Here is a 26,190-nt window from a genome sequence, read left to right as displayed (position 1 = left end):
AAGAACAGCTCTGTAGAGACCTCAAGTGAATGGTTTTGTTGAGAGTAAACCTGAAGGTGAAGGGGAATGTTCAATGATCGAGAGCGAATGGTTTGGATCGGAAAAGGACTCTTGAGAAGATGATTTAGGCAAACACATGATTCCTCATTTGGTGTCACTGAAGAGCAGAGAGCCGGACCCTAAAGAATCCCTGATAGGGTGGGCCTGTGGAGCCATGGATTAAAGCATCATAAGGGAATGACTCAGACATTCATCCTTTGGGAACGTTCTTTTAGTCCATTCTTGGGTCGCTGCTACTACAAATCCTCCTGCAAGACAAACATGTGGAGGAGAGAGGCTGTGCTCGTAGTAGAGAACTACAGAGGGAAATAGAAAACTCATATGATACAGAATACCCAAGCCCCTCCTTCCCTCCGCTCCTTACCGGATCTTCTGCAGCCGGGTGTGCGGGTGCTTCAGGGCGTCACAGATCAGGGACGCACCAGCGTCACCCAGGGGATTCCAACCCAAGTCCAGGTCCAGCAAAGAGCGGCTGGAGCGAAGGGCGGCGGCCAGAGCTGCACAGGAAGCACCGGTTATCCGACAGGAAGAGAGGCTAAGGAGGTGCGAGAAAGAGGGGGAATTAAAACAATAATAATGCTAAGGATTTATTGCTAAAGTATCCAAAACAAGGTTTAAATAACCAGAACAGGAGCTTTCATGGCCTGGCACTCCCTGATCTGAGGAGCACAAGAAACACTTTTCCCCTCCCACTGTCACCTGGCTGCTGAGTCAGGGTCTGTCAATCCTAATCCTTTAGTAGTGGGAAAAGTAGGTGAATGAGGTCCATCTTCCTTGTTACACACCCGGGTACAGTATGGATTCTTAAACATAACGGACCACAAGACACATGACAAAAATCAATAAATAAAGGGTTTCTTATCCCAGAGCTTCGAACAGCACATGGCTAACGGCGCTGCTAGAAACACAAGGTTAACCATGGGCTCCACCCCCGAGCGCAGCTCTGTCTACATCATGTGTGTCTGTGCACATTACTGTGTCATAGTAAAGTCCTGTTTGTGGGAGAACACAATTGTAGTTTCAAGTTCCGCAATATGTGACTGCTCAATATTGTCACATGTGAGAGTTGTGAGTGAAGGATGTAAGCAGGAACTCAGTCAGTACATCGCACTTGGTGGGAGAGGCTAAGAAAGATTATTGATGATGACACATCCATCATCTCCTTGTGTTTGCTTTGTTCGTACGAAGTTGGCAGAGTATGCCCAGACGTGGGTCCCTTGCTCACTTTGCCACTGGATTCAAGCAAGCCTAAAAGAAAACACAAAAAACAGACACCGGTCCCAAGAAGCTTGTTTTCATTCCAGGGAAGAAAGGTCTTGGCAGTTCGGGTTGGACTGTTCCCATAAGGCACAGGGTCAGACTGATTTGCATATAGCCATGTCTGAACTGGGGTGGCTGAGTGAACTAAAGAATGGTGATGGATTAAACCCAGATCTGTGACTGGGTGTGAGTGTCTGAAAAGTTTCAGCGCTCCGTCCATCATCTCCTTGTCTTTGCATCATAATGTAAATCACATGTATGTCGTTGATATGTACATATCTGCAGCTGCAATCATGGACAGCTCCTGCACACACATCACGCCTGTCACTACATTTCATGAAGAGTTTTCACTGTTAAGTGCTGCATTTGTGTAGGAAGGTAATGAGTACTTGTGTAAACATGTGCTCACAGCATTTGATCCTCCTGGAATTAGTACATATGGCGCTATCTTTAAGGATCCCTCCATCCTGTGGTGGCATCAGGGGTCACTGTTCCCCCACTTTACCTGAAGATGCACTATTGTGGCATGGTCACTGCTCGCCTCCTTGTGCTCTGTAAATATATAATGCAGTTTTACTTCCAATCTAGATCTAAGCTCCTTAGAAGAGACGTCCCTAATGCTGATTTTATTCATAGGTGAACGGAGATCATGGATGTACAACATGACATAGGCATGTCTCATGGATTGTGGTCTTGTTGACCCAAAACGCTACCCTTACAGGGATGGAAGTCCACCGCCTTCACCAGGAGTTAAGCAGCATGAGTGCCGTGGTGGTGGCAGCATACAGTGTAGTGGTTAGTAGTAGTGATTAGAAGTAGTGAGCAGGACCTTTTTTACCCTGTGTCACTGGAGTGAGGCCTACAGGCTCACTCACCTTTTTAAAGTTTTTTAAGTGTGTTGTCAAGCACGTCCGGGTGCACACAAGCGGCATTTGAAATAATTACCCCTGATGAAGGGCTTCCCTAGACCCGAAATGCATTGGGACGGGACAGGATGACAGGAGTATTAATGTCAGTATTGATAAACAGGATAGAAAGAATTACTTTTCTGAGTAAGGTGGTATCAAAGTCATGAACACCATTGATGTGATGAATTAAAAACTTTACGCTCTACTATTGGATGACTTTGGAATTTATTGTAAACATAACCTCATCTCGAGGGACACTTGGCAGTGCTGAAGGTGATGAATCCCAGATGGAGAACGCTTTCTTACGCTTAGTTGTATGTGTGCCTGGGAAGGGTACAGTACAAGGATGAAGCCGTCCTGTGCAATGCATGCTTGGTTAGTACATGTACTGGGTGTATGTATGCCAGGGAGGAAGACACTACATGAGAGATGTGGTGCAATACACGTGTGGATAAAACACGTGCTGAACATATGTGTGCTTGCATGGAGTACCATATATGAAGGGTGAAGTGTTTTGCCGCGCATATAGTGAGCGTGTGTGCTGGCAGTGCCTGGCTCTTTAAATAAAACACCCTCATTAAAGATATAAAACCTTCAGTGATGAACAGTGAGCGCAGCCTATCGGTGTGCGCTGACAGCACGTGTGCATGTGAGGCTACAATGCAGAGGCATTAGTGCTGGACAGTAAGTGTACTGTGGGTGTGCCCTGAGTAAATGTGGCTGCAAGGGCACCTTGTATGGAAAACCATGGGTTCCAATTAGGGCAACCCAGGTCTGCCTGGTGAAGACATGAGGAGAAGAGGAAAATCCCCAGAGAGATTTGTGGATTGCTGCATTCCTGTGACCTGGGTGATGACACACTGGAGGGAAGAGACTGCCTTTACATGTCAAAAGACCGATCTTTGATTCAGTGATAGATCACAAGGAAGGGACCTGAACACATCTCAGGAAGGATGATGGGGCTCAGTAGAGAATCATAAAGAGGAGGGCTTGGATCTGGGATTAACCCTTTGATGCACATATCGCTGTAACTGACATCCAGGTGTAAACTCTGGTCACTCCCATGAATGAAGTTGTGTTCAATTAACTTCAGAGTCGGGAATGCTGTGTCAAACCCCTTTCATGAAGGAAGATGAAAAGGAAAAGTGCACACTGCAAAAGAAGCAGAATCCCAACATAAAACTTCAAAGGCCAAGACTCTAAATCACATTTGGTGTCTGGAACAGGACTGTAAGGAAGGGAGGTTTTGTCCCCAAAAAATTGTCATCTGCCGAGCAGCCAGACGGGCGGTGTGAGAAGGGGAAGCTCCGTAGGACTTTTCCCTGTTATCAGTAACTCTGGGCCGCGGCCTGCTATTGTTTAAAACCATCTTTATTTTTTTTAATAAAAACATAAAGCAATAGCTACAAGGACATGTGACAAATAATGAATAACGCACTGCAGTAGCACATGATGCATAGTTTAAAAATTGTCAAGCACACAAATACATATAATAAATAGGTTAAAAAATGTCATGCAAGCTAGTTTATACCATATATTGGTTACAAATGACAAGCAAGCAAGTCCAGTCTGACTGCAAAACATATTCAAACATACCCTCAGCCCACTACAGCTTCCAGCTAGTAAACGACAACAGCTATCCACCCACCCACCGCTACCCCTTGTCAAGCTGTCATATATTGAGTTCCACAATGGCCAGCATCATCAAAGTTCACCAGAGTAGTTCTATATCCGTCCCAATACGGCTGATGCAAGGTCAGTTATTTCCACCCTCTACATCCTCCTGAGAATTCAGGGAGCTGTTCAGTGTTTCTGTGTCAAAGCCTAGGGCCAGCAATCAATTCACACGGTGTTAACATGCTTTAAGCATTTCAGTCATTCTCCACCCTCTCTTAAACTCCTGAAACAACACAACACTCTTCAAACCTGCCCACTTGACCAGTTCTTCTCACCATCTGGTCATTCGAGGCCCATACGCAGATTTCCAGTGCATTTTCAATTCTCGTTTTGCCAGAATCAATGCCAAGTTGATAAATCTGGTAGTGGTTTTGCGCTTTTTGGTTCGAGGGTATCCCCCAAGGAGGAAGACCAAGGGTGTACAAGGGATCGCCTGTGAACTTATTTCATAAGTACAGTCCATTACTCCCTTCCAGAACCCCGCTAACGATGGGCAGGACCATATTGAAAGTTTCTGGCCCCAAATCTCAGACATTTGACAGCAGTAGTCGCATAGAACCTATTGATCTTGCCAGGTGTAAAAAAACCTCTGTGTTTATGTAAAATGTAATTAATTTAAACTGGGCATTTCAAGAGACAGCGGGTATATATGCTAAGATCTACTAAAATTCTATAGTTCTAGGTCTGTCTTCCATTTCACTTTCGGTTCAGCAAGGGGAGTAAGAACGTTAGCTCGAACCGCACGATATAGGCACGTGACCACTTTTACACAACCTGTTGTACAGAGCAGCTGGCACACTGAGCAGAAACAAATGACATTTCTGCCAATTAATGTGCAGGCCAGAGACTGCACCAAAACGCTCCAATAAGCATATTGAACTCGGTCCTCTCCGGAGAAAGAGTAGTGTATTGTCAGCATATCAGACCTCCAACCCACTATAAAACCCCATTGTGCTGGGGAGTAGAATGTTACAGTTGCTGCTTTGCTTTTAGCCCCGGCACTTCATGCTTTAAAATTAAGCACTGGATGTAGGCCTTAATTTGGGACTTATATGGATGCAGAGTAGAATATAGCAGTGTCTGCTTTGCTTTTAGTACTGGGACTTCATGCTTTACAAATTAAGCACTGGATGAAGGCCTTTATTTGAGACTTATACATGCCTGTCAAGTATCATGCATCAAACGTGACGCTAACGCATTTCAGTGTGGTGTTCCGCATCACCACACTGAAATGCATTGTCACGCATTTTAAGGCCACCGTCTCACTCTGCTTTATCAGCGCTGAAACTGGCTATGCCGGCTGCTAGTGCGTGCACCGCTCTGCTGCTTTCCGCAGACTTGCCGGCCCCGGCGCTGCCACCAGCTGGCTTGTAAACTGTTAAAATGATGACCGTGTGCATTGTGTGCTTCAATGTATCGCACTATTCTGCTCTGTGCTGGCTGGCTCCATTGAAATTCCCAGTGCGGCTGTCACTTAGTGAGTTATTACTCACTACCAGGCCTGAGGTCCCACCCCCCTCCCCACCTGAGGCTTTGCTCTTGTGGGCGGGCCGCCCACGTCACATGTGAGCGAGCGGCAGTCATGTTTTCTTGGCGGCAGTTAGCATTAAGCAGCTAATGAGTTGAGTGCTGCTCAGTCAGTCACACTGTTAGTAGTGTTGTGCCCCGATTCGTTGGTGCCTCAGAGTGATCATGCAGCATGCCAAGTGAGTCCGCTGGACCTCTTTCATGCCACCTGTGAGTCCCTTCATCGGGGTCTGGTGCCAGAGAAGTCGTGGCGGCTGGCCCTTAATACAGTGGTGGCTGGCTCCGAGTGCGTGGTACTTATGGACAGGTATTAATCATTCTTTTAGCATAATTTAGCCTTATATCCCGCTGTAGAGGGCAACACCGCCTTTAACAAGGGAGAGGGACTTTAATAGCGGTATAGCCAATCTACGAAGGGCTATAAGGCTATTAGAACATTCTGCCACTAGAGGGCAGAATGTTCTAACAAAAAAAACAAAGCCTTTTGGGAGTGTGAGGGGATTGGAATCCCCTCAGGCTCCCTGAAGCCTTTGTTCACAGCCAGAGCTGTGAACAAAGAAACATTGGAATGTTGGAGCTCCGGGCTTCTACCAGCCATTATAAGCCCGGAGCACTCCATTGTTTTCAATGGAGCTCCCAACATTCCAATGTTCTAATATTTTTTAATTCATAGCGTCTTGACTGTTATCTACAGTTGAGCCTGCTCAATAAGTGTGCTGGACGGGCAAAGGCCGCGGGCTGGGCTGCACATTTATTTACCGTATTTAGGGGCATAAGACTTGACTAATTAATGGCGCCCAACTGACGACCAGTTGGGACACGAAAGGGAGTAAAGGTGAATCTGGAAGCCGGCGGACAGCAACCAGTGAAAACATGAAAAGCCTTTTTCTGAGCACCGTCATTGAAACGGCCTGTTGCAGAAGGTACATGGCCAAGAAAATCAGAAGCAGGCATGCCCAGTCCGACGCTTCAGACCCCTATCACCACACTGTAACTGCAGCCCATGGACCCCCCACCCAGCCTGGCTGGGCCAAAAACACTTTCTGTGTCAGCCTTGCTGCAGTGATTAGAGAAGCACATATATCATGAGATCCGTTTAAATAACATGAAGTTAAACCCACGCTAGTGGAGCTGAATTCTTCGTGTGCCCAGGAGTTTTCATGTAATTAATACAAATGTCAAGTCAGCTCTGGTGAATGGTGGAGGGCTGGGGCAAGAGCAGCTTTCATTGAGTGACAGTTTTCCCAAAAGAATATGAACCACGCTTATTCTCAAAACTCTATTTTATGAGGATTAGCTGTGAGTTACTTCTTTTTATTTAGTTTGTGCCCTTCCATTACTAGTGGTTTGCAGCATTTTTAAGATATTCCTAAAGTTTCCTGTTGCTCAAATTTGGTGTAATTTCTGATATTTATATGTTTTCCTTGTGGCCATTGCTTGATTTTGCTCTGGAGAAAGTGTCACTCATAGTCGTTGAATGTCACTCATATTTACAGTAAAATTATGAAAATGTCACACATAAGCAATCTGAAACCTTAGCAGCTATGCTTATATGGATGCAGAGTAGAACTTGGCGGTTGCTGCTTTACTTTTACCACCGGCACTTCATGCTTTACAAATTAAGCACTGGATGTACGCCTTTATTTGGGACTTATATGGATGCAGAGTAGAACGTGGAAGTTGCTGCTTTGCTTTTAGCAAAAATTGAACCTACAATTAGTGCCTAGGATTATGTATAGACACTAAATTAACTATTTATTAATACCTTGGTCATTTTCCTTCTTTTTTGTTATTCTATGAGAAACCATTGTGCCTGTATTTATTTTATGTCGTTTGTATAGTTATTTTTGGGTTTCACTTGTACACTTGGGACACTGTGCACCCCCCTGTTTTTGTGTTCACATGATTATGTGACAAATTGAATACAATTGCATAATTATGCAACTAATGTTTTGAAGTATATAAACATTATTGAGATTTCTCCCAAATTGTTGGTGTATTTCTTTTTGACATCCCTGCTAGCCCTCTTTGTGTCTTTAGAATCTGCTATTAGGCTATACATTGACTATATATTATGTAGTATTATACCACAGGAGCCGTTGTTCTGTGATATAATTTAATGCCCTGGTTCCTATGTGAGTAGAGTTCTCCTTGTTCTTCTTTGAGACGAGTTGCTTTTAGCCCCGGCACTTCATGCTTTACAAAATAAGCACTGGATGTAGGCCTTTATTTGGGACTTATATGGATGCAGAGTGCTATAGAGTAGAACGTCGCGGTTGCTGCTTTGCTTTTAGCACCGGCACTTCATGCTTTACAAATTAAGCACTGGAGTTAGCGCGCAAGTGCAGCTCTGGCGAAAATCTGTGGTAGTTCAGTACATGAGAGAAGCCCCGGCCAGTCCCCCGCCCTGATTTTTCATTGGCTTATGTGTTTATCCTTCGTAAATGCTGGCTTCTGATTGGTAAAGAGGCTTGTTAGAACCTTCCTGTCGTCATTTGTAATGCCCCACAGCTTCTGGCCCCTTTACTTAGTTCTTACACGGTACGTGTTATTTTTAGAGTTCTAAGCACTATTTTCTTTATTAAGTTTGTCCTACTTCGGGCAGGACAGCGTGTTTTGTTTACATTATTTATTTATTTATTTATTTATTAATAACATTTCTAAAGCGCGAACAAAGGCCCTTGGGCGTCTCGGCGCTGAAATATCTGCAGTATTTAACCAGAGAAGGAGAAGCTGGATTTAGTGATTAAAGAGCCAGGTCTTGAGTTGTTTTCGAAAAGACCAGAGAGAGGGGCTTGTTTTTATGGCGTGCGGCAGTGTGTTCCAAAGTTTAGGAGCTGACATCAAGAATCTTCTGTCGCCCCAGGTGACCGATTTAGTACGGGGAATCATGAGGTCATTTGAGGTGGAAGAGCGTAGTGTTCTATTGGGACAATAAGGAATCAGATTTTGAATGAGAAAAGCTGGTCCCGAGTTGTGCAACGCCTTGTACACAATGCACAGGGTTTTAAACTTTATCCTGTTTCTGATGGGTAACCAGTGTAGATCTCTGATGGTTTCTGAAGCAGATCGATATTTGGGAATCTTGCCCAGAAGCCTGGCGGCTGAGTTTTGAATGGTCTGAAGTTTGTTTATAACTCTTCCCTGAGCATTTATGAACAAGGCGTTGCAATAGTCCAAAGTGGATAGTACCAGGGAGGTCACCAACGTTTTGCCAGCTGTGTCAGGGAGGAAAGGGAGAATTTTTTTAATGAGTTTCAGTTTGTAAAAGGCGGAGGAAGTAATTTGATTGGCGTGTGGGAAAAAGCTAAGGCGGTCATCAAAGATGACGCCCAGGTTCCTCACCTTACTGACTGGCTCAGGGGGAGGACCTAAGGACACGGGCCACCAACAGGATGACCATTCAGGGGCAAGATGTCCAAAGATGACTACTTCCGTCTTGTCGGAATTTAATTTTAGGCAATTGGAGGCCATCCAATCCCCAATTGCCAACATGCCCGATTTAAAAACTTCGGCTATTTTATGGCCATCATTTTTGATGGCAAGAACCAACTGAGTGTCGTCTGCATATGAGGTAAGGCTCATCCCGTAAGCTCGAATGACGTTAGCTAGGTCCGACACGTAGATATTGAAAAGTGTCGGACTAAGGGATGAGCCTTGAGGTACCCCACATGGCAGCGACAAAGTGGCGGAATGAAAAGGTCCTAAAGTGACCACCTGAGTCCTGTCAGACAGAAATGAGGCCAGGAGTTCCTTGGCAGTTTGTTGAACACCCATGTTTTCGACACGGTCGATCAAGATAGCATGATCGACCGTGTCAAAAGCCGTCGATAGATCAATCAGTATTAATACTGCTGTGCCCCCGGCATCACGGATGGATCTGATGTCGTCCGCGGCTTTAATCAGAGCCGTCTCCGTCCCATGGAATCGGCGGAAGCCAAACTGGGATTCGTCAAGTAGGTGGTGTTTCTCTATAAAAGCAGAGAGTTGTATGTGCAGTGGTTTTTCGGCAATTTTTGCCAGGACTGGAAGGCTAGCAATTGGACAGTAACTTTTTGGTTCGGCCGGATCTAGATTTGATTTTTTTAATAACGGTTTGAGGAGGGTTTTTTTAAGAGTGGCTGGGTAAATACCTGTCCTGAACATAGAGTTACAGATTGAAGTGATAGCTGGGAGAAGAACATCGATAACTGGTAATATTACTTTAAAAGGGCAAGGATCAAGTGCAGAGCCAGATCTAATCGTAGATATGATGTCCGCTGTCTGGGAATTAGAGATATCTGCAAACTGAGTGAGAGTAGGACCCGTGCAGGTGACAGTTGACGTTATGGAGGGTGTATCGGTGTTATTTGAAAAGGCCGCGTAAATGTCATTGACCTTACTAAAAAAGAAGTTGGCCAAAGCGTCACATAGTAGTTGGGAGGGTGGTGGTATGAGGTTAGAAGAGTAACCAGCTAACTGCTTGGTGGTTTCATACAGAGCCTTATTGGAGTTTTTGGCTAACTCGATTCTATGGCTAAAAAACTTTTTCCTAGCCTCACTAATCATGAATTTATATTTGGCCACCGTTTCTTTATACAAAGTTTTGGCTTCTTCAGAGTAATCTTTTCGCCAGTGCCTCTCTTTATTCCGGCACTGTTGTTTCTGTGATCTTAGGACCTCCGTATACCAGGGAGCCGAAGGGGCAAGTCTGTTACGGGACCACTGTTTGACCGGGGCCAATGAAGTAGCAGCCGAACCCAACCACTCATGAAATTGAGTGGTGGCAGTATTGGGGTCAGCCGATAAGGAGGGGATGGAATTAATCAGAAGCGTTTTAAGGTTGGTGCTGTTGATATCGTTCCACGCCAGAAATGGTTGACGGGGAATTGAGGATGCTGTGGGAGCACCGGGATCATGAATGGTCAACAAGGCCAAAATTGCATGGTGGTCAGACCAAGTGAGGGGAAGGATTTGAGAGATGTGGAGATCTTCTAAATTGGAAAAAATGCCGTTCAGTATGTGCGCTGTGCGCGCTTTCACTTTCGATGCTGCCGGGACAATGTCGACCTCTTGTTGTTGTGGTTTCCGACACCCTGCCCAGTTCACCGCTAGCCATAACCGTCCAGTACAGAAGTCCACATGTCTGCTGAATACCCTGCCTTCTAAGAGGGTCTCGCGATCTAAAATGTGTACTTTTGATATGTAGAGATTTATGCTGTAGCGCTAACTTCGGCCAGACTGGTATTTATTGCTTGGTGCTACATCTCAGAAGTCTCCAACTAACACGCTATTTCCCCCCGCTGTTTCCGCCTGTGGTGCGCAGGATCTGGGCCTAAGAGGTGGCAGGGGTATTATAAATGATGGACACGGACACAGCTTTTACTGGTTAGCCGGAAAGACCCCGAGCGGTCTTCCACCTTCTTTATTTATACACCGGTGCGAGCCCGCCCCGGGGTATGCCTGGATGCGTGTTGGTGGTGGCAACATTGTATAGGAGAGCCCGTGTGGCTCTCTACATCCCTCCTTCAATTTAGTCTGTCCTTACGTGGATCAAGACTCTCTAACTCAGGGAGATGTCCAGAGGTAGTGTTGGCTTCGGGCAAATGGAGATGTCGCAACCCCAGCCGGGGTTGTCCCTTCACTCTCGCTGTTGAGGACCCCACATGGTCGACTGTGCTCGGCGGTGATGTTTTGTGGCGTCCCACTGGGTGAGTTCTCTCCACTCCGCCTGGCTACAGGTGACCCTGGCAATGATCCTCCGAGATCCAGACCTCCATATCTCCTGACATTCCATTGTGTCACGTCTCTCAGCGGGTTCTCTCGAAGCACGACACGTTGCGCGTCACTACTTGTCCATTTCGCCTGGCAGTGACCATGGTCCCCCGGATCTTGTCTACGACCCACACCTCCGGCTCGCAGGGTGTTCGGAATTTCCATCCCGGGTGTCGATCTCGCACTATTACGGTGTCTCCCTCCTGCAAGGTTGGCTCCTTGGCATGGCGACTCACTCACCTTCTGATTGGTGATTCGCCTCCGGGCCTGAATGGCTTTGTCATTTCTATCCTCGGGCACCCACGTGCTATCTGTCGGGATGCAGTCGCGGGGTGCTCTCTTGAACAGTGCATGGGCAGGAGCACATTTGGTGGTGCTATGTGGCGTTTGCCGATATGCCCCCAGGAACTGATCAAGGGCCAGTTTGGGATCCTCTCCGTTGTCTACGGCAATTCTCAGGGCTCGATTGAGGGTCCTCATTAGTCTTTCAACCTCCCCGTTTGCTTGGGGTCACAAGGGGGTGATCTTCCATTGTTTGATCCGGAGGCTCTCAAGATAGTTCTGAAATTCTCTCCGTTGAAAAGGGGGTCCATTGTCTGATTTGATTACATCCGGGAGTCCCATGATGGCAAAGATGCGATTCAGTGCCTTCTTGACCTGTGGAAATGCCATCGAGGAGATGACTTCCACTATCGGGAACTTGGAGAACGAATCAACAAGGACCAATGTGTGTCGGCCGTCGGGGAAACTCCCAAATTCTATGCTGAGGTGTGTCCGTGGCGTCTGTGGAGCGTCCTCCGTGATCACCGGTGCAGGGGCCGGGTCGCTGCCGGTGATGGTGCAGGCATGGCATGAGCGTACCATTTCGTCAACCAGATTGTCCATGGCTGGGAACCATACTTTGCTCCTCAGGTTGGCTTTTGTCTTGGCCATTCCTTGGTGACCTATGTGCGCCAGCGCCAGCACCCTCTGCTGAAGGCTCTCAGGTATTACTATCAGATGCCCTCTGAGGATGACTCCTTCATCTCCCATGCATAACTCGCTTCGGATTTGCCACAGCTGTTGGCGAGAGTGGCTCACTTCCTATCGAAGGTTCTGCGCTCCGTCCAGGAAATGGGCCCATCGATTTCCTTCCAGAGTTTGGCGAACTCTTGTCAGTGTCTCATCTGTTGCAGTCGCTTCCCCGATCTCCTTTAGTGTCATGTTTTCTGGGCATGCTGCTTGCGAGATCATGTGGACAAATTCTTCTGCATCCATCCCTTCTTCTGGCGGTGGACGTTGGCTGGTGACATCAGGATGGCGGGACAGATAGTCGGCCGGGTTGTGCGCTCCAGGTCGGTACACGATCTTGAAATTGTAGCCTTGTAGCTGGACCGCCTAACGTTCGATCCGTGGGGGTGCTAGCCAGGATGACCCCGCAAACAATGGTAGTAGCGGCTTGTGGTCTGTCACCACGGTGAACTCCTGGCCACACAGATAGAGGTGGAAATGTTGACACGCCTATTTTATGGCTAGGGCTTCTCTTTCAATTTGTGCATACCGAGTCTCGGTGTCAGACAACGCTTTGCTGGCATATGCGACTGGCTTCCACACCTCCGGTCCATGTTCTTGTAGGAGTACCGCTCCCAGGCCCACTGGGCTGGCATCAACGATAAGCTCTGTTTTGCGGCGGGGTTGGCAGTAGGCCATCACAGTTGTGTCCAGGAGATTGGCTTTGATGTTTTGAAAAGCATTGTTGGCGGCTGCTGTCCACTCCCACTTGTGGTCTAGACGTGTGAGGGCTCTGAGAGGCTCCACCAGAGCAGCCGGGTTGGGTATAAACCAGCCACAGTAAGTGGCCATAGCTAGGAAGCTGCGCACTTCGGTAGGGTTTCTCGGGGTACTCGCTGCCTTGATCGCGTCTGCCTTCTTGGGGTCAACTTTTAGTCCTTCCCTTGTGAACGTGTACCCAAAGAAATCTATCGACTCTTGATAGAAGGAGCATTTCAACCGGTGTAGGGTCAGTCCACTGTCCACGAGCCTTTGGAGGGTTGCCCTCAGATGTGCATGGTGTTCCTCCAGTGTTGCTGAGTATACCAGGATGTCGTCACTGAGGTTAATTCCTCTGCTTAGTCCGGAGAGGACTTTACTTATGGCGTTTTGAAACACCGGAGGAGACACCAAAACTCAAACGTCTGTAGCGACGAAGCCCTACTTGGGTAGAAAAGGTCGTGATGTATCTACTCGCTGGTTCTAGCTCGAGTTGATGGTATCCCTAATTGAGGTCCAGTTTCGAGAACCATTTTGCCCCGTTCAGGTCAGCCACTATGTCGTCCATGGTGGGGGTGATGTGCCTCTCCCGTTTGACGGCCGCATTGGGCAGCCTCATGTCCACACACAACCTGATCGCCCCAGGTTGTTTTGATTTGGGCGCGACCACCAACAGGGAAACCCAGGGTGTCGGGCCTGACACCTTTTCTATCACGCCGAGGTCTTCCAACTTCCGGAGTTCCTCCTCGACCTGCGGTCTCAGATTGAATGGCACTCGTCTGTGTCGGAGGGCTACCGGTCGTATGGATGTGTCAATATGCAGTTTGAACTTTCGCTCTTTGAGTTTTCCAAGGCCTTGGAACAACGCAGGGAAGTCTTTCAATAGGATGTCTGCATGTGCCTGGTGTACCTGGTTCGCAAAGAACACGAGCCCAAGGTCTTCCACCGTGTGGCAGCTCAGAAGGGTGCCCTTTTTCCCTTCCGTGATGTGGAAGCGTGTTTCGGTCGAGTAATCGCCATTCACGACGGTCGTCTGATTTACTCCTCTCAGTGGTAGTGGCTCAGTACCGCCATAGGTGTAGATCCTGGCATTTGAAGGTGCAAGAGGGGGCTTGGGAGACATCTTCTAGTATTGGTCGGAGTCCATGACGTTCACTGAGGCCCCCGTGTCTATGAGGGCTTTTACTGCGGTACCCTCTATGGCTATTGAGCACATGGGTGGTGGCCTTCTCTTGGTGGACGCACTGCTGACGTAGGAGACAACATATACCTCATCGTCCTCATCATCTTCATATCGAGGTCGTCTTTCTTGAGCTTGGCTATCCGGGGGGGGTAGTTCTTGGTCGAGCGACAACTGTCGAAGTCGTTGCGTCACTGCCCTGGGCCTCGGACCGGCCGGTCTGTACTTTCCTCCTCTGCATACCGCGGCAAAATGGTTTCGCCGCCCACATTTCATACACGACTTCCCTTTCGCACCACACGTCGCTGTTGCTCGGTGATCTTCACCGCAGTATCCACATTGACTCCCTCGGGAGGTGGCGGCTCATGGGCGGACTGTCGAGGGTCTCCTCTGGATGGCATCTATCTTCTCTTCCTTGATTGGTGTTGTCCTAGCTGTGGCTGGGGCGATTATCGGTGTGCGTAACGCAGCTTCCATCTCTTCCGCTCTCGCGTCTGACAGCTCGTGCGACCTGGCCAGAACTAGTATCTCGTCTAGCGATATGCCCGGTTGACGGAGAATGAGCTTCCTCAATAGTTTCGACCGGCAGCCCACTATGATTTGGTCGCGGATTTCTTCCCTAGGGTTGCTGAACGGGCAGGTGCTGGCCAGCCGGCGCAGCCTAGCGTAGTACATGTCCACCGATTCAGACTCAGTCTGCCACGCTCTTTTGAACTTAAACTTCTCAAAGTCGTTGTTGAGTTGGGGGTCAAAATGCGCGTTAAACGCCGCGACCGCGGCGTCGTAGTCGTGCTCAGGTCCAGTGTTCGGGAGCGTCTCAAACAAATCGTAGATCTCTGGACCACCATACAGGTTGAGAAGCAACCTCTTGACTGTCCCATCAGTCTCTCTGGTGCCTTTAAAGTACAAGTTTAGCCTTCCAACCCATGCCTTCCATCTTGGCGCCACCGTGGCAGGGTCCACCACCTCGCTAAATTGGGGGATGGGCGCCGTGCCCGAGTGGAGGTGGCTGGTGCCCCGGCCTGGTTCTGGCCTGGTGGTGGTGGTGTGACTCTCGCAGGTGGTGGTGGGGTGACCACTGCTTGCATATTTTGCCCTGCGCCATCTTGGCCTGCGTCTGGCGCTGTGTTGGACATGCCTCAGTCTCTTTCCGGTCGTCTGGTGCTCACTCGCGTGGCCTCTGCGCATTAAACCCTCTTGCGAAGGGATTGTGCTGGCCAAGGTCTTGCCTGTTTTGTGCTAAGGTGGCGGCTGATCCTCTTCCTCCCTTATTTAGAGGGCTCTGTTCTTACCCTAAAATGAGCTTGGCTCTGGGGCGCTGCAGGAATGAGGCCAGGAGTGTCCGATGTTCTTTCTTTCTTTTCTTTTTTTCTTTTGGCTTTGCCTGTGCTTGTTGGCTGTGTGCCACGTTAGTGCCGTCCCACGGGTGCTAGGGAGCAGTGTCCGCTCCTTCTGGGGAGCAGTGTGGCTGTCGCGCTGTTGAGGGCGAGCTCTGGGCCTTCCAGCGACCACGTATGTCTTCGCGCTGGAGGTGCGCTATACTCCTCCCCCTATCGGCCAGGTCCGCTGCCACTTGCAGGCCTCCGCGCGGCCGAAGAGGGAGCGCACCGGGGTGGGGGCTGTGCAGAGGCACGCGGGCGGGCAAAGCAGACTCACCCGCGCCTCATGGTGCCAGCCACGAGACGTGCCCAGATGTTTCAGCAAAGCCGAGTTGCAGATGGTATAATCTAAATAGGAGTGCTTGCGGCCATTCGTCCAAGACCAATTTGGAGGAGTGTCATTTTTGGATCTTCCATTTATTACCAGAAATCCTGCGCTGTGGAGTTGCAGCATGCAGAGTTCTCCCAGACAGCAGTAGCCTTGGTTTGGTGGTTTGGACTGTTCTTCTACCTCTGCAAATGAAAATGGGGTTAGCCCTTCACAATCTTCTGTATTACCTTGGAATAGATTGGTGTTGAAGTCCCCTGTGATTATACAGTCCGCGTGAGGTTGATCCGCAGCCAGGGCCCGCACAATTTTCATTAGACGAGTTAGATGGCTCTTTTTTGTGCGGGTACTGGGATTGATGTAGATGTTAAGCAACAGGAGTGGACGTTGTTTGCTCCACGAATAGATTTTGACACCCAGTAACCAGTCTTCGTCGAAATTTAAAGACACAATCGGGCCTTTTAGATTTTCGGAGACATAGATCGACAGGCCCCCTTTGGGGTGGCCGAAGAGGCGGTCTCTAATTGCTGGTTTCCAAAATTCAATGAAGCCTGTCACTGGGGAGTTTTGGGTGGCCCATGTTTCTTGAAGTGCTATTACTGTGTGCCCAAATATAAAAGAGTGTGTATCCAAATTAGTGTTTTTGTTATGGAAACCACTGATGTTCCATGAGCACAAAGTAAATGAGGAATCCCGGCCCGAAATTGGGGGCTCTACGAGTGACACAGCTCGGGATGTCGGGAGGACCGAGGTCTTACAATTTGAGTTTAAAAGAATAGATTCTCGGGGTCAAGCCATTTTGTTGCAAGACAGGGCTGCTGGAAGCCACCTCCAGTCTTGCGTTTTGTCCAGGTTGGAGATTATGTTCAAGGGAATTGGGTTCCCCTCCGTTGTCCCCAGGGCATTCCTTAAAATGGAATAAGGCCTAGGTTTGGCTCCTGATTCTATAGTTTTGGCTTTTTTCAGGGTGTCCTGATGGTTAAGCAGCTGCAGAGGATAACCTGGGGGGTTATGGGAGTAGATTTTAATGCCCCATTCCCGAAAAATCGCACTTTTTTCAGTGAATGCTCGTGCCCAGGTTGCTGATTTAAGTGACAGCAGGGTTACCTCAGAGGGTTGATTGCATTGTGGTGGCAAGAATTCAATAGACTCAATGTCTTCTGTTGTGAACGCCTCAAAGCCCTGTACTCCGTTCGCTAGTTTTATTATATTTGACCTGTTAAGGGTGTCATGTTGACCGTTTGAGATGTATTCTGGGGCGAAGAGTATTTTAGCACCCTGTGTGTTACCTTTGACCCCCTTACTGCCAGGGCTTGTATTGGGATGAGGGGTTTTTACTATTGGACAACCTGTGTCTGGGCCCAGTCGGAACTGAAGAGGATTTAGTAAGCCTCTGCTCGATGTCTGATTGTTTAAGGATGAAGTTGATTTATTGTTATGGGCTTCTATTACAGTGCAGGGCCCAATAATTGAGTTTGCCTCGATTAATTTATTGTTGTGGATTACTTTTACAAAACTGGGACTAATAGTTAAGTTAGCCTGCCGAGGTAAACTAGAAGTAGGGGCAGATTGAGGTTGTGTTGTCATGGCTTTGGTCATTGGTTGAATTGGGTCACTGGAGTTGGCTATTAGTGGATCGGTGAGGGGTTGAGACTCAGTTACTACAGCGATTACAGATGAAGTGGTGCAATCCTGTCTACTGCCAAAGTTTGTTGGCAGACACTCGGGTTTGAATCGTCCTTAAGTATGCTTTTACTGGAAATTGCTGCCCTGGGAGTTAATTGAGGGACGCTTTGTGCTTTTTTGTTACTAGCGTTTACAAATAACGGGAATAATTTGGGGAGATCATTTGTTTGATTTAATCTTAGTTTGTTTCTCTGTTTGCGCTGGCGTTTGCGCTCCCTCTTGCTAATATGGAGGGGTGGGACAGAGAGTGTGTCCAGCATGGAGATAGTGACAGGGCTGGCAAACGCTGTTGCCCGATTGGCGCTAATGGGTTCCGGGTCCCCATTTGGTGGGTCAGTGCTTGTGGCCGAGGTCGCGGGCAGCACTGCCATGGAGAGGGGGCCATGGAGCTATGAGGGACCTCTCGATGGACAGTTGCCACAGGTTCTGCCACCCCGCTCGACTGTGGCACAGCCGTTAAACCGTGCGGAGGGTTGAGCAATTCGGAGGTCATAGTTGAGGACTTTTGATTTGGCTTGAGGAAAGTTTCAGATCGGTTGCCTCCCTTCAATTGCTTAACCTCGCTTATGACGGTAGATAGGAAGGACGGAAGCGAGGATAGCGAATCGATAATAGGCGAGCAGCAGCAGACCGATTGGACTAATTTGGAGGATGATTGTGCTCCTATAATAGGATTGTTTAATTTGTCCAATTTATTATCGATCCCTGCTGTGAACAGTGCTAAAGTGTTCAGCAGGTCAACCTGGATGTCCAGTTTGTCCGAGTGATAATTCAAAGCAGTAACTGTTGATTGAAAAGTGAGAAGTAGTTGGGGCCAAATACTCAATTTTGTAAGGGCATCTGACTAAATCTGTTTTTGATGTTAAGTTAGGCGAATTCTGGGTATTTTTTAAAAAAATGGACAGGTCTGTCAACAGTTGATCATTGGTGTCAGTTTTTTGGGGTGGATTTGGGGGGGCTATTATTTCTACTGGCGTTGGACAAGAGTGTTGTTGCTGGGGAATTCTCGAATATACACTTCCCTCAGGAGGACTTGGGGCGTGAGGAATGGGGGAGCTGAACAATTCAAAATTAGATACAGGAGTCTTTTGAGCATGTGTTTGTGCAACAATTAAATGAGAATGTGATGCTGGGGGGCCCTCCCTGGGCACTCCGTGAGTTTGTGGTAAAAGAACTGAAGGCTTCACTGATTGCTGAAGTTGCCATGCTTCAGGGCTTGGGTTGAAAGTTAAAGACAAAGGAGGTGGTTGACTGGGGCAGACCTCTTGCTCAGAGGGATCAAATTGGGGCAAAAGCTGTCTTGGGGAGAGTTGGCGACTTGGTAATGCATTTTGAGAGGCTCTCCCCGTGCATGTCAAGGGTGGTGATTGTCTAAGGCAAACCTCTTGCTTGTAGAAGTCTTGTTGAAGGGAAAGCTGACTCGGAGCTGGTTGAAAACTTGGTGGTGAGTTTTGGGAAGCTCTCCGAGACGGGTCCTGCAGGAAGGTGTTCTGGGTGGAGGGTGAGGAGCCAAAAATGTACATGCCCGTGACCAGAGTGGGTTTATTAGTCGTTGGTGACTGCAGTTGGGGCGAAAACGTATTTAGATCTGTAGCTCGCTCGATCACACAAGGCTTATTTGACTCTGGATATTGAGGGGGGGGGGGTCAACTTGGCCCCACCCGGTGCTTTTTAAAAAAAGTCCAGAAGGGTGAGGGATTTTACGCCGTTCGAGGATGAAACACGTAAGGGAGCCAAACCCGTGTTGTTTGAGTGTTGTCCTTCGTTGTTTAGGGATTGGGAGGCCTTCAGTATGGCCTTGGGAGACTGTGGACTCGCAGGGGGGTGCTCCGCAGCTATTTCTGAATGCTTAAGTTTCTTCCGTTTTATTATTGGCGGAGGTTTTCTTGTTTTCCCTGATCTCATCCTCTTAGTGTTTGTAGTCTTGTTCGTAGGGCTGTTCAAGCCAGTAAAGATGTAGGCTTGAACGGGAGGAGACGTCTTGCAAACTCTCTCAATGTTGCTTGCAGTGTTTAACCAGGTTTGCTTGGTTGTGGTTTCTTGGTTGTAGTTTTGTTTTGCTTGATGGTTTGCTAAATCGCAAAACCCGGAGTGGTCACTCCGACTTGTGGGGGAGCTTGTAGTGTTGAATTTAAAGCTGCGCTTGTTCTGTTTTTGAGGGAAGCTTGCACAGCTGCTGTAATTGTTCTTTGTGGATGGAGCTTGCAGTGCTGAATTTAAAGCTGCACTTGTTATGTTTATAAAGGAAGCTTGCACGGCTGCTGTACTTGTTCTCCATGTGGGGGAGCGCGCAGTGCTGAATTTAAAGCTGCACTTGTTCTGTTTATGATAGAAGCTTGCACGGCTGCTGTACTTGTTCTCTCTGGGGGGAGCATGCAGTGGTGAATTTAAAGCTGCACTTGTTCTGTTTATGAGGGAAGCTTGCACGGCTGCTGTACTTGTTCTCTGTGTGGGGGAGTTTGCAGTGCTGAATTTAAAGCTGCACTTGTTCTGTTTTTGAGGGAGGCTTGCAGGGCTGCTGTAATTGTTCTCAGTGGGGGGAGCTTGCAGTGCTGAATTTAAAGCCGCACTTGTTCTGTTTTTGAGGGAGGCTTGCAGGGCTGCTGTACTTGTTCTTTGTGAGGGGGAGTTTGCAGTGCTGAATTTAAAGCTGCGCTTGTTCTGTTTTTGAGGGAAGCTTGCAGGGCTGCTATACTTGTTCTCTGTGAGGGGGAGCTTGCAGTGCTGAATTTAAAGCTGCACTTGTTCTGTTTTTGAGGGAAGCTTGCACGGCTGCTGTACTTGTTCTGTGTGAGGGGGAGTTTGCAGTGCTGAATTTAAAGCTGCACTTGTTCTGTTTATGAGGGATGCTTGCACGGCTGCTGTACTTGTTCTCTGTGTGGGGGAGCTTGCAGTGCTGAATTTAAAGCCGCACTTGTTCTGTTTATGAGGGAAGCTTGCACAGCTGCTGTACTTGTTCTGTGTGAGGGGGAGCTTGCAGTGCTGAATTTAAAGCTGCACTTGTTCTGTTTATGAGGGAAGCTTGCACGGCTGCTGTACTTGTTCTCCGTGTGGGGGAGCTTGCAGTGCTGAATTTAAAGCTGCACTTGTTCTGTTTTTGAGGGAAGCTTGCACAGCTGCTGTAATTGTTCTCTGTGGATGGAGCTTGCAGTGCTGAATTTAAAGCCGCACTTGTTCTGTTTTTGAGGGAAGCTTGCAAGGCTGCTGTACTTGTTCTCTGTGTGGGGGAGTTTGCAGTGCTGAATTTAAATCTGCACCTGTTCTGTTTATGAGGGAAGCTTGCACGGCTACTGTACTTTTTCTCTGTGTGGGGAGCTTGCAGTGCTGAATTTAAAGCTGCGCTTGGTTTATTTATGAGGGAAGCTTGCAGGGCTGCTGTAATTGTTCTCTGTGAGGGGGAGCTTGCAGTGCTGAATTTAAAGCTGCGCTTGGTTTGTTTATGAGGGAAGCTTGCACGGCTGCTGTACTTGTTCTCTGTGTGGGGGAGTTTGTGGTGTTGAATTTAAAGCTGCACTTGTTCTGTTTATGAGGGAAGCTTGCACGGCTGCTGTACTTGTTCTCTGTGAGGGGGAGCTTGCAGTGCTGAACTTAAAGCAGCACCTGTTCTGTTTATGAGTTAAGCTTGCATTACTGCTGTACTTGTTCTCTGTGGGGGGAGCGTGCAGTGCTGAATTTAACGCTGCACTTGTTCTGTTTATGAGTGAAGCTTGCACGGCTGCTGTAAATGTTCTCTGTGTGGGGGAGTTTGCAGTGCTGAATTTCAAAGCTGCACCTGTTCTGTTTATGAGTGAAGCTTGCACGGCTGCTGTACTTGTTCTCAGTGGGGGGTGCTTGCAGTGCTGAATTTAAAGCTGCGCTTGGTTTGTTTATGAGGGAAGCTTGAACGGCTGCTGTACTTGTTCTCTGTGTGGGGGAGCTTGCAGTGCTGAATTTAAAGCTGCACTTGTTCTGTTTATGAGGGATGCTTGCACGGCTGGTGTACTTGTTCTCTGTGTGGGGGAGTTTGCTGTGCTGAATTTAAAGCTGCACTTGTTCTGTTTATGAGGGAAGCTTGCACGGCTGCTGTACTTGTTCTCTGTGTGGGGGAGCTTCCAATGCTGAATTTAAAGCTGCGCTTGTTCTGTTTATGAGGGAAGCTTGCAGGGCTGCTGTACTTGTTCTCAGTGGGGGAGCTTGCAGTGCTGAATTTAAAGCTGCACTTGTTCTGTTTATGAGGGAAGCTTGCACGGCTGCTGTACTTGTTCTCTGTGTGGGGGAGTTTGCAGTGCTGAATTTAAAGCTGCGCTTGTTCTGTTTATGAGGGAAGCTTGCAGGGCTGCTGTACTTGTTCTCAGTGGGGGAGCTTGCAGTGCTGAATTTAAAGCTGCACTTGTTCTGTTTATGAGGGATGCTTGCACGGCTGCTGTACTTGTTCTCTGTGAGGGGGAGCTTGCAGTGCTGAATTTAAAGCTGCACTTGTTCTGTTTTTGAGGGAAGCTTGCACGGCTGCTGTACTTTTTCTCTGTGTGGGGGAGTTTGCAGTGCTGAATTTAAAGCTGCGCTTGGTTTGTTTATGAGGGAAGCTTGCACGGCTGCTGTAATTGTTCTCTGTGAGGGGGAGCTTGCAGTGCTGAATTTAAAGCTGCGCTTGGTTTGTTTATGAGGGAAGCTTGCACGGCTGCTGTACTTGTTCTCTGTGTGGGGGAGTCTGTGGTGTTGAATTTAAAGCTGCACCTGTTCTGTTTATGAGGGAAGCTTGCACGGCTGCTGTACTTGTTCTCTGTGAGGGGGAGCTTGCAGTGCTGAATTTAAAGCAGCACCTGTTCTGTTTATGAGTTAAGCTTGCATTACTGCTGTACTTGTTCTCTGTGGGGGGAGCGTGCAGTGCTGAATTTAACGCTGCACTTGTTCTGTTTATGAGTGAAGCTTGCACAGCTGCTGTAATTGTTCTCTGTGTGGGGGAGTTTGCAGTGCTGAATTTAAAGCTGCACCTGTTCTGTTTATGAGTGAAGCTTGCACGGCTGCTGTACTTGTTCTCAGTGGCGGGAGCTTGCAGTGCTGAATTTAAAGCTGCGCTTGGTTTGTTTATGAGGGAAGCTTGCACGGCTGCTGTACTTGTTCTCTGTGTGGGGGAGCTTGCAGTGCTGAATTTAAAGCTGCACTTGTTCTGTTTATGAGGGAAGCTTGCACGGCTGCTGTACTTGTTCTCTGTGTGGGGAGCTTGCAGTGCTGAATCTAAAGCTGCACTTGTTCTGGTTATGAGGGAAGCTTGCACGGCTGCTGTACTTGTTCTCTGTGAGGGGGAGTTTGCAGTGCTGAATTTAAAGCTGCACTTGTTCTGTTTATGAGGGAAGCTTGCACGGCTGCTGTACTTGTTCTCTGTGAGGGGGAGCTTGCAGTGCTGAATTTAAAGCTGCACTTGTTCTGTTTATGAGGGATGCTTGCACGGCTGCTGTACTTGTTCTCTGTGAGGGGGAGCTTGCAGTGCTGAATTTAAAGCTGCACCTGTTCTGTTTATGAGTTAAGCTTGCATTACTGCTGTACTTGTTCTCTGTGGGGGGAGCTTGCACTGCTGAATTTAAAGCTGCACCTGATCTGTTTATGAGTGAAGCTTGCACGGCTGCTGTACTTGTTCTCTGTGAGGGGGAGCTTGCAGTGCTGAATTTAAAGCTGCGCTTGGTTTGTTTATGAGGGAAGCTTGCACGGCTGCAGTACTTGTTCTCTGTGTGGGGGAGCTTGCAGTGCTGAATTTAAAGCTGCACTTGTTCTGTTTATGAGTGATGCTTGCACGGCTGGTGTACTTGTTCTCTGTGTGGGAAGCTTGCAGTGCTGAATTTAAAGCTGCACTTGTTCTGTTTATGAGGGAAGCTTGCACGGCTGCTGTACATCTTCTCCGTGTGGGGGAGCTTGCAGTGCTGAATTTAAAGCTGCACTTGTTCTGTTTGTGAGGGAAGCTTTCATTACTGCTGTACTTGTTCTCTGTGGGGGGAGCATGCAGTGCTGAATTTAAAGCTGCACTTGTTCTGTTTATGATGGAAGCTTGCACGGCTGCTGTACTTGTTCCCCATGTGGGGGAGCGCGCAGTCATGAATTTAAAGCTGTATTTGTTCTGTTTATGAGGGAAGCTTGCACGGCTGCTGTACTTGTTCTCTGTGAGGGGGAGCTTGCAGTGCTGAATTTAAAGCTGCACTTGTTCTGTTTTTGAGGGAAGCTTGCACAGCTGCTGTAATTGTTCTCTGTGGATGGAGCTTGCTGTGCTGAATTTAAAGCCGCACTTGTTCTGTTTTTGAGGGAAGCTTGCACAGCTGCTGTACTTGTTCTCTGTGTGGGGGAGCTTGCAGTGCTGAATTTAAAGCTGCACTTGTTCTGTTTATGAGGGATGCTTGCACGGCTGCTGTACTTGTTCTCTGTGAGGGGGAGCTTGCAGTGCTGAATTTAAAGCTGCACCTGTTCTGTTTATGAGTTAAGCTTGCATTACTGCTGTACTTGTTCTCTGTGGGGGGAGCTTGCACTGCTGAATTTAAAGCTGCACCTGATCTGTTTATGAGTGAAGCTTGCACGGCTGCTGTACTTGTTCTCTGTGAGGGGGAGCTTGCAGTGCTGAATTTAAAGCTGCGCTTGGTTTGTTTATGAGGGAAGCTTGCACGGCTGCAGTACTTGTTCTCTGTGTGGGGGAGCTTGCAGTGCTGAATTTAAAGCTGCACTTGTTCTGTTTATGAGTGATGCTTGCACGGCTGGTGTACTTGTTCTCTGTGTGGGAAGCTTGCAGTGCTGAATTTAAAGCTGCACTTGTTCTGTTTATGAGGGAAGCTTGCACGGCTGCTGTACATCTTCTCCGTGTGGGGGAGCTTGCAGTGCTGAATTTAAAGCTGCACTTGTTCTGTTTGTGAGGGAAGCTTTCATTACTGCTGTACTTGTTCTCTGTGGGGGGAGCATGCAGTGCTGAATTTAAAGCTGCACTTGTTCTGTTTATGATGGAAGCTTGCACGGCTGCTGTACTTGTTCCCCATGTGGGGGAGCGCGCAGTCATGAATTTAAAGCTGTATTTGTTCTGTTTATGAGGGAAGCTTGCACGGCTGCTGTACTTGTTCTCTGTGAGGGGGAGCTTGCAGTGCTGAATTTAAAGCTGCACTTGTTCTGTTTTTGAGGGAAGCTTGCACAGCTGCTGTAATTGTTCTCTGTGGATGGAGCTTGCTGTGCTGAATTTAAAGCCGCACTTGTTCTGTTTTTGAGGGAAGCTTGCACAGCTGCTGTACTTGTTCTCTGTGTGGGGGAGTTTGCAGTGCTGAATTTAAAGCTGCACCTGTTCTGTTTATGAGGGAAGCTTGCAGGGCTGCTGTACTTGTTCTCTGTGAGGGGGAGCGTGCAGTGCTGAATTTAAAGCTGCACTTGTTCTGTTTATGAGGGAAGCTTGCACGGCTGCTGTACTTGTTCTCTGTGGGGTAGCTTGCAGTGCTGAATTTAAAGCTGCACCTGATCTGTTTATGAGTTAAGCTTGCATTACTGCTGTACTTGTTCTCTGTGGGGGGAGTTTGCAGTGCTGAATTTAACGCTGCACTTGTTCTGTTTATGAGTGAAGCTTGCACGGCTGCTGTACTTGTTCTCTGTGTGGGGGAGTTTGCAGTGCTGAATTTAAAGCTGCACCTGTTCTGTTTATGAGTGAAGCTTGCACGGCTGCTGTACTTGTTCTCAGTCGGGGGAGCTTGCAGTGCTGAATTTAAAGCTGCGCTTGGTTTGTTTATGAGGGAAGCTTGCGCGGCTGCTGTACTTGTTCTCTGTGAGGGGGAGTTTGCAGTGCTGAATTTAAAGCTGCACTTGTTCTGTTTATGAGGGATGCTTGCACGGCTGGTGTACTTGTTCTCTGTGTGGGGGAGTTTGCAGTGCTGAATTTAAAGCTGCACTTGTTCTGTTTATGAGGGAAGCTTGTACGGCTGCTGTACTTGTTCTCTGTGTGGGGAGCTTGCAGTGCTAAATTTAAAGCTGCACTTGTTCTGTTTATGAGGGAAGCTTGCACGGCTGCTGTAATTGTTCTCTGTGTGGGGGAGTTTGCAGTGCTGAATTTAAAGCTGCACCTGTTCTGTTTATGAGTGAAGGTTGCACGGCTGCTGTACTTGTTCTCAGTGGGGGGAGCTTGCAGTGCTGAATTTAAAGCTGCGCTTGGTTTGTTTATGAGGGAAGCTTGCACGGCTGCTGTACTTGTTCTCTGTGTGGGGGAGCTTGCAGTGCTGAATTTAAAGCTGCACTTGTTCTGTTTATGAGGGATGCTTGCACGGCTGGTGTACTTGTTCTCTGTGTGGGGGAGTTTGCAGTGCTGAATTTAAAGCTGCACTTGTTCTGTTTATGAGGGAAGCTTGCACGGCTGCTGTACTTGTTCTCTGTGTGGGGAGCTTGCAGTGCTGAATTTAAAGCTGCACTTGTTCTGTTTATGAGGGATGCTTGCACGGCTGCTGTACCTGTTCTCTGTGTGGGGGAGTTTGCAGTGCTGAATTTAAAGCTGCGCTTGGTTTGTTTATGAGGGAAGCTTGCAGGGCTGCTGTAATTGTTCTATGTGAGGGGGAGCTTGCAGTGCTGAATTTAAAGCTGCGCTTGGTTTGTTTATGAGGGAAGCTTGCACGGCTGCTGTACTTGTTCTCTGTGTGGGGGAGTTTGTGGTGTTGAATTTAAAGCTGCACTTGTTCTGTTTATGAGGGAAGCTTGCAGGGC

General features: G+C 48.1%; 1 protein-coding gene across 1 annotated transcript in view; it reads right to left on the bottom strand.

The window, feature by feature from the left end:
• Positions 1 to 420: 420 nt before the first annotated feature.
• LOC144763074 (NACHT, LRR and PYD domains-containing protein 12-like) overlaps positions 421 to 26,190 on the bottom strand; it is a 699,377-nt gene continuing 673,607 nt past the window's right edge. Inside the window, exon 11 of the mRNA XM_078648376.1 lies at positions 421 to 595. Coding sequence (XP_078504502.1) covers positions 421 to 595 — 175 coding nt within the window. The remainder of the gene's footprint in view (positions 596 to 26,190) is intronic.

The sequence above is a fragment of the Lissotriton helveticus genome, chromosome 6 (genome assembly GCF_964261635.1).
Source record: "Lissotriton helveticus chromosome 6, aLisHel1.1, whole genome shotgun sequence".
Classification (NCBI taxonomy): domain Eukaryota; kingdom Metazoa; phylum Chordata; class Amphibia; order Caudata; family Salamandridae; genus Lissotriton; species Lissotriton helveticus.
The sequence above is the reverse complement of the archived record's forward strand: the minus strand, read 5'-3'. Positions and strand labels throughout refer to the sequence as shown.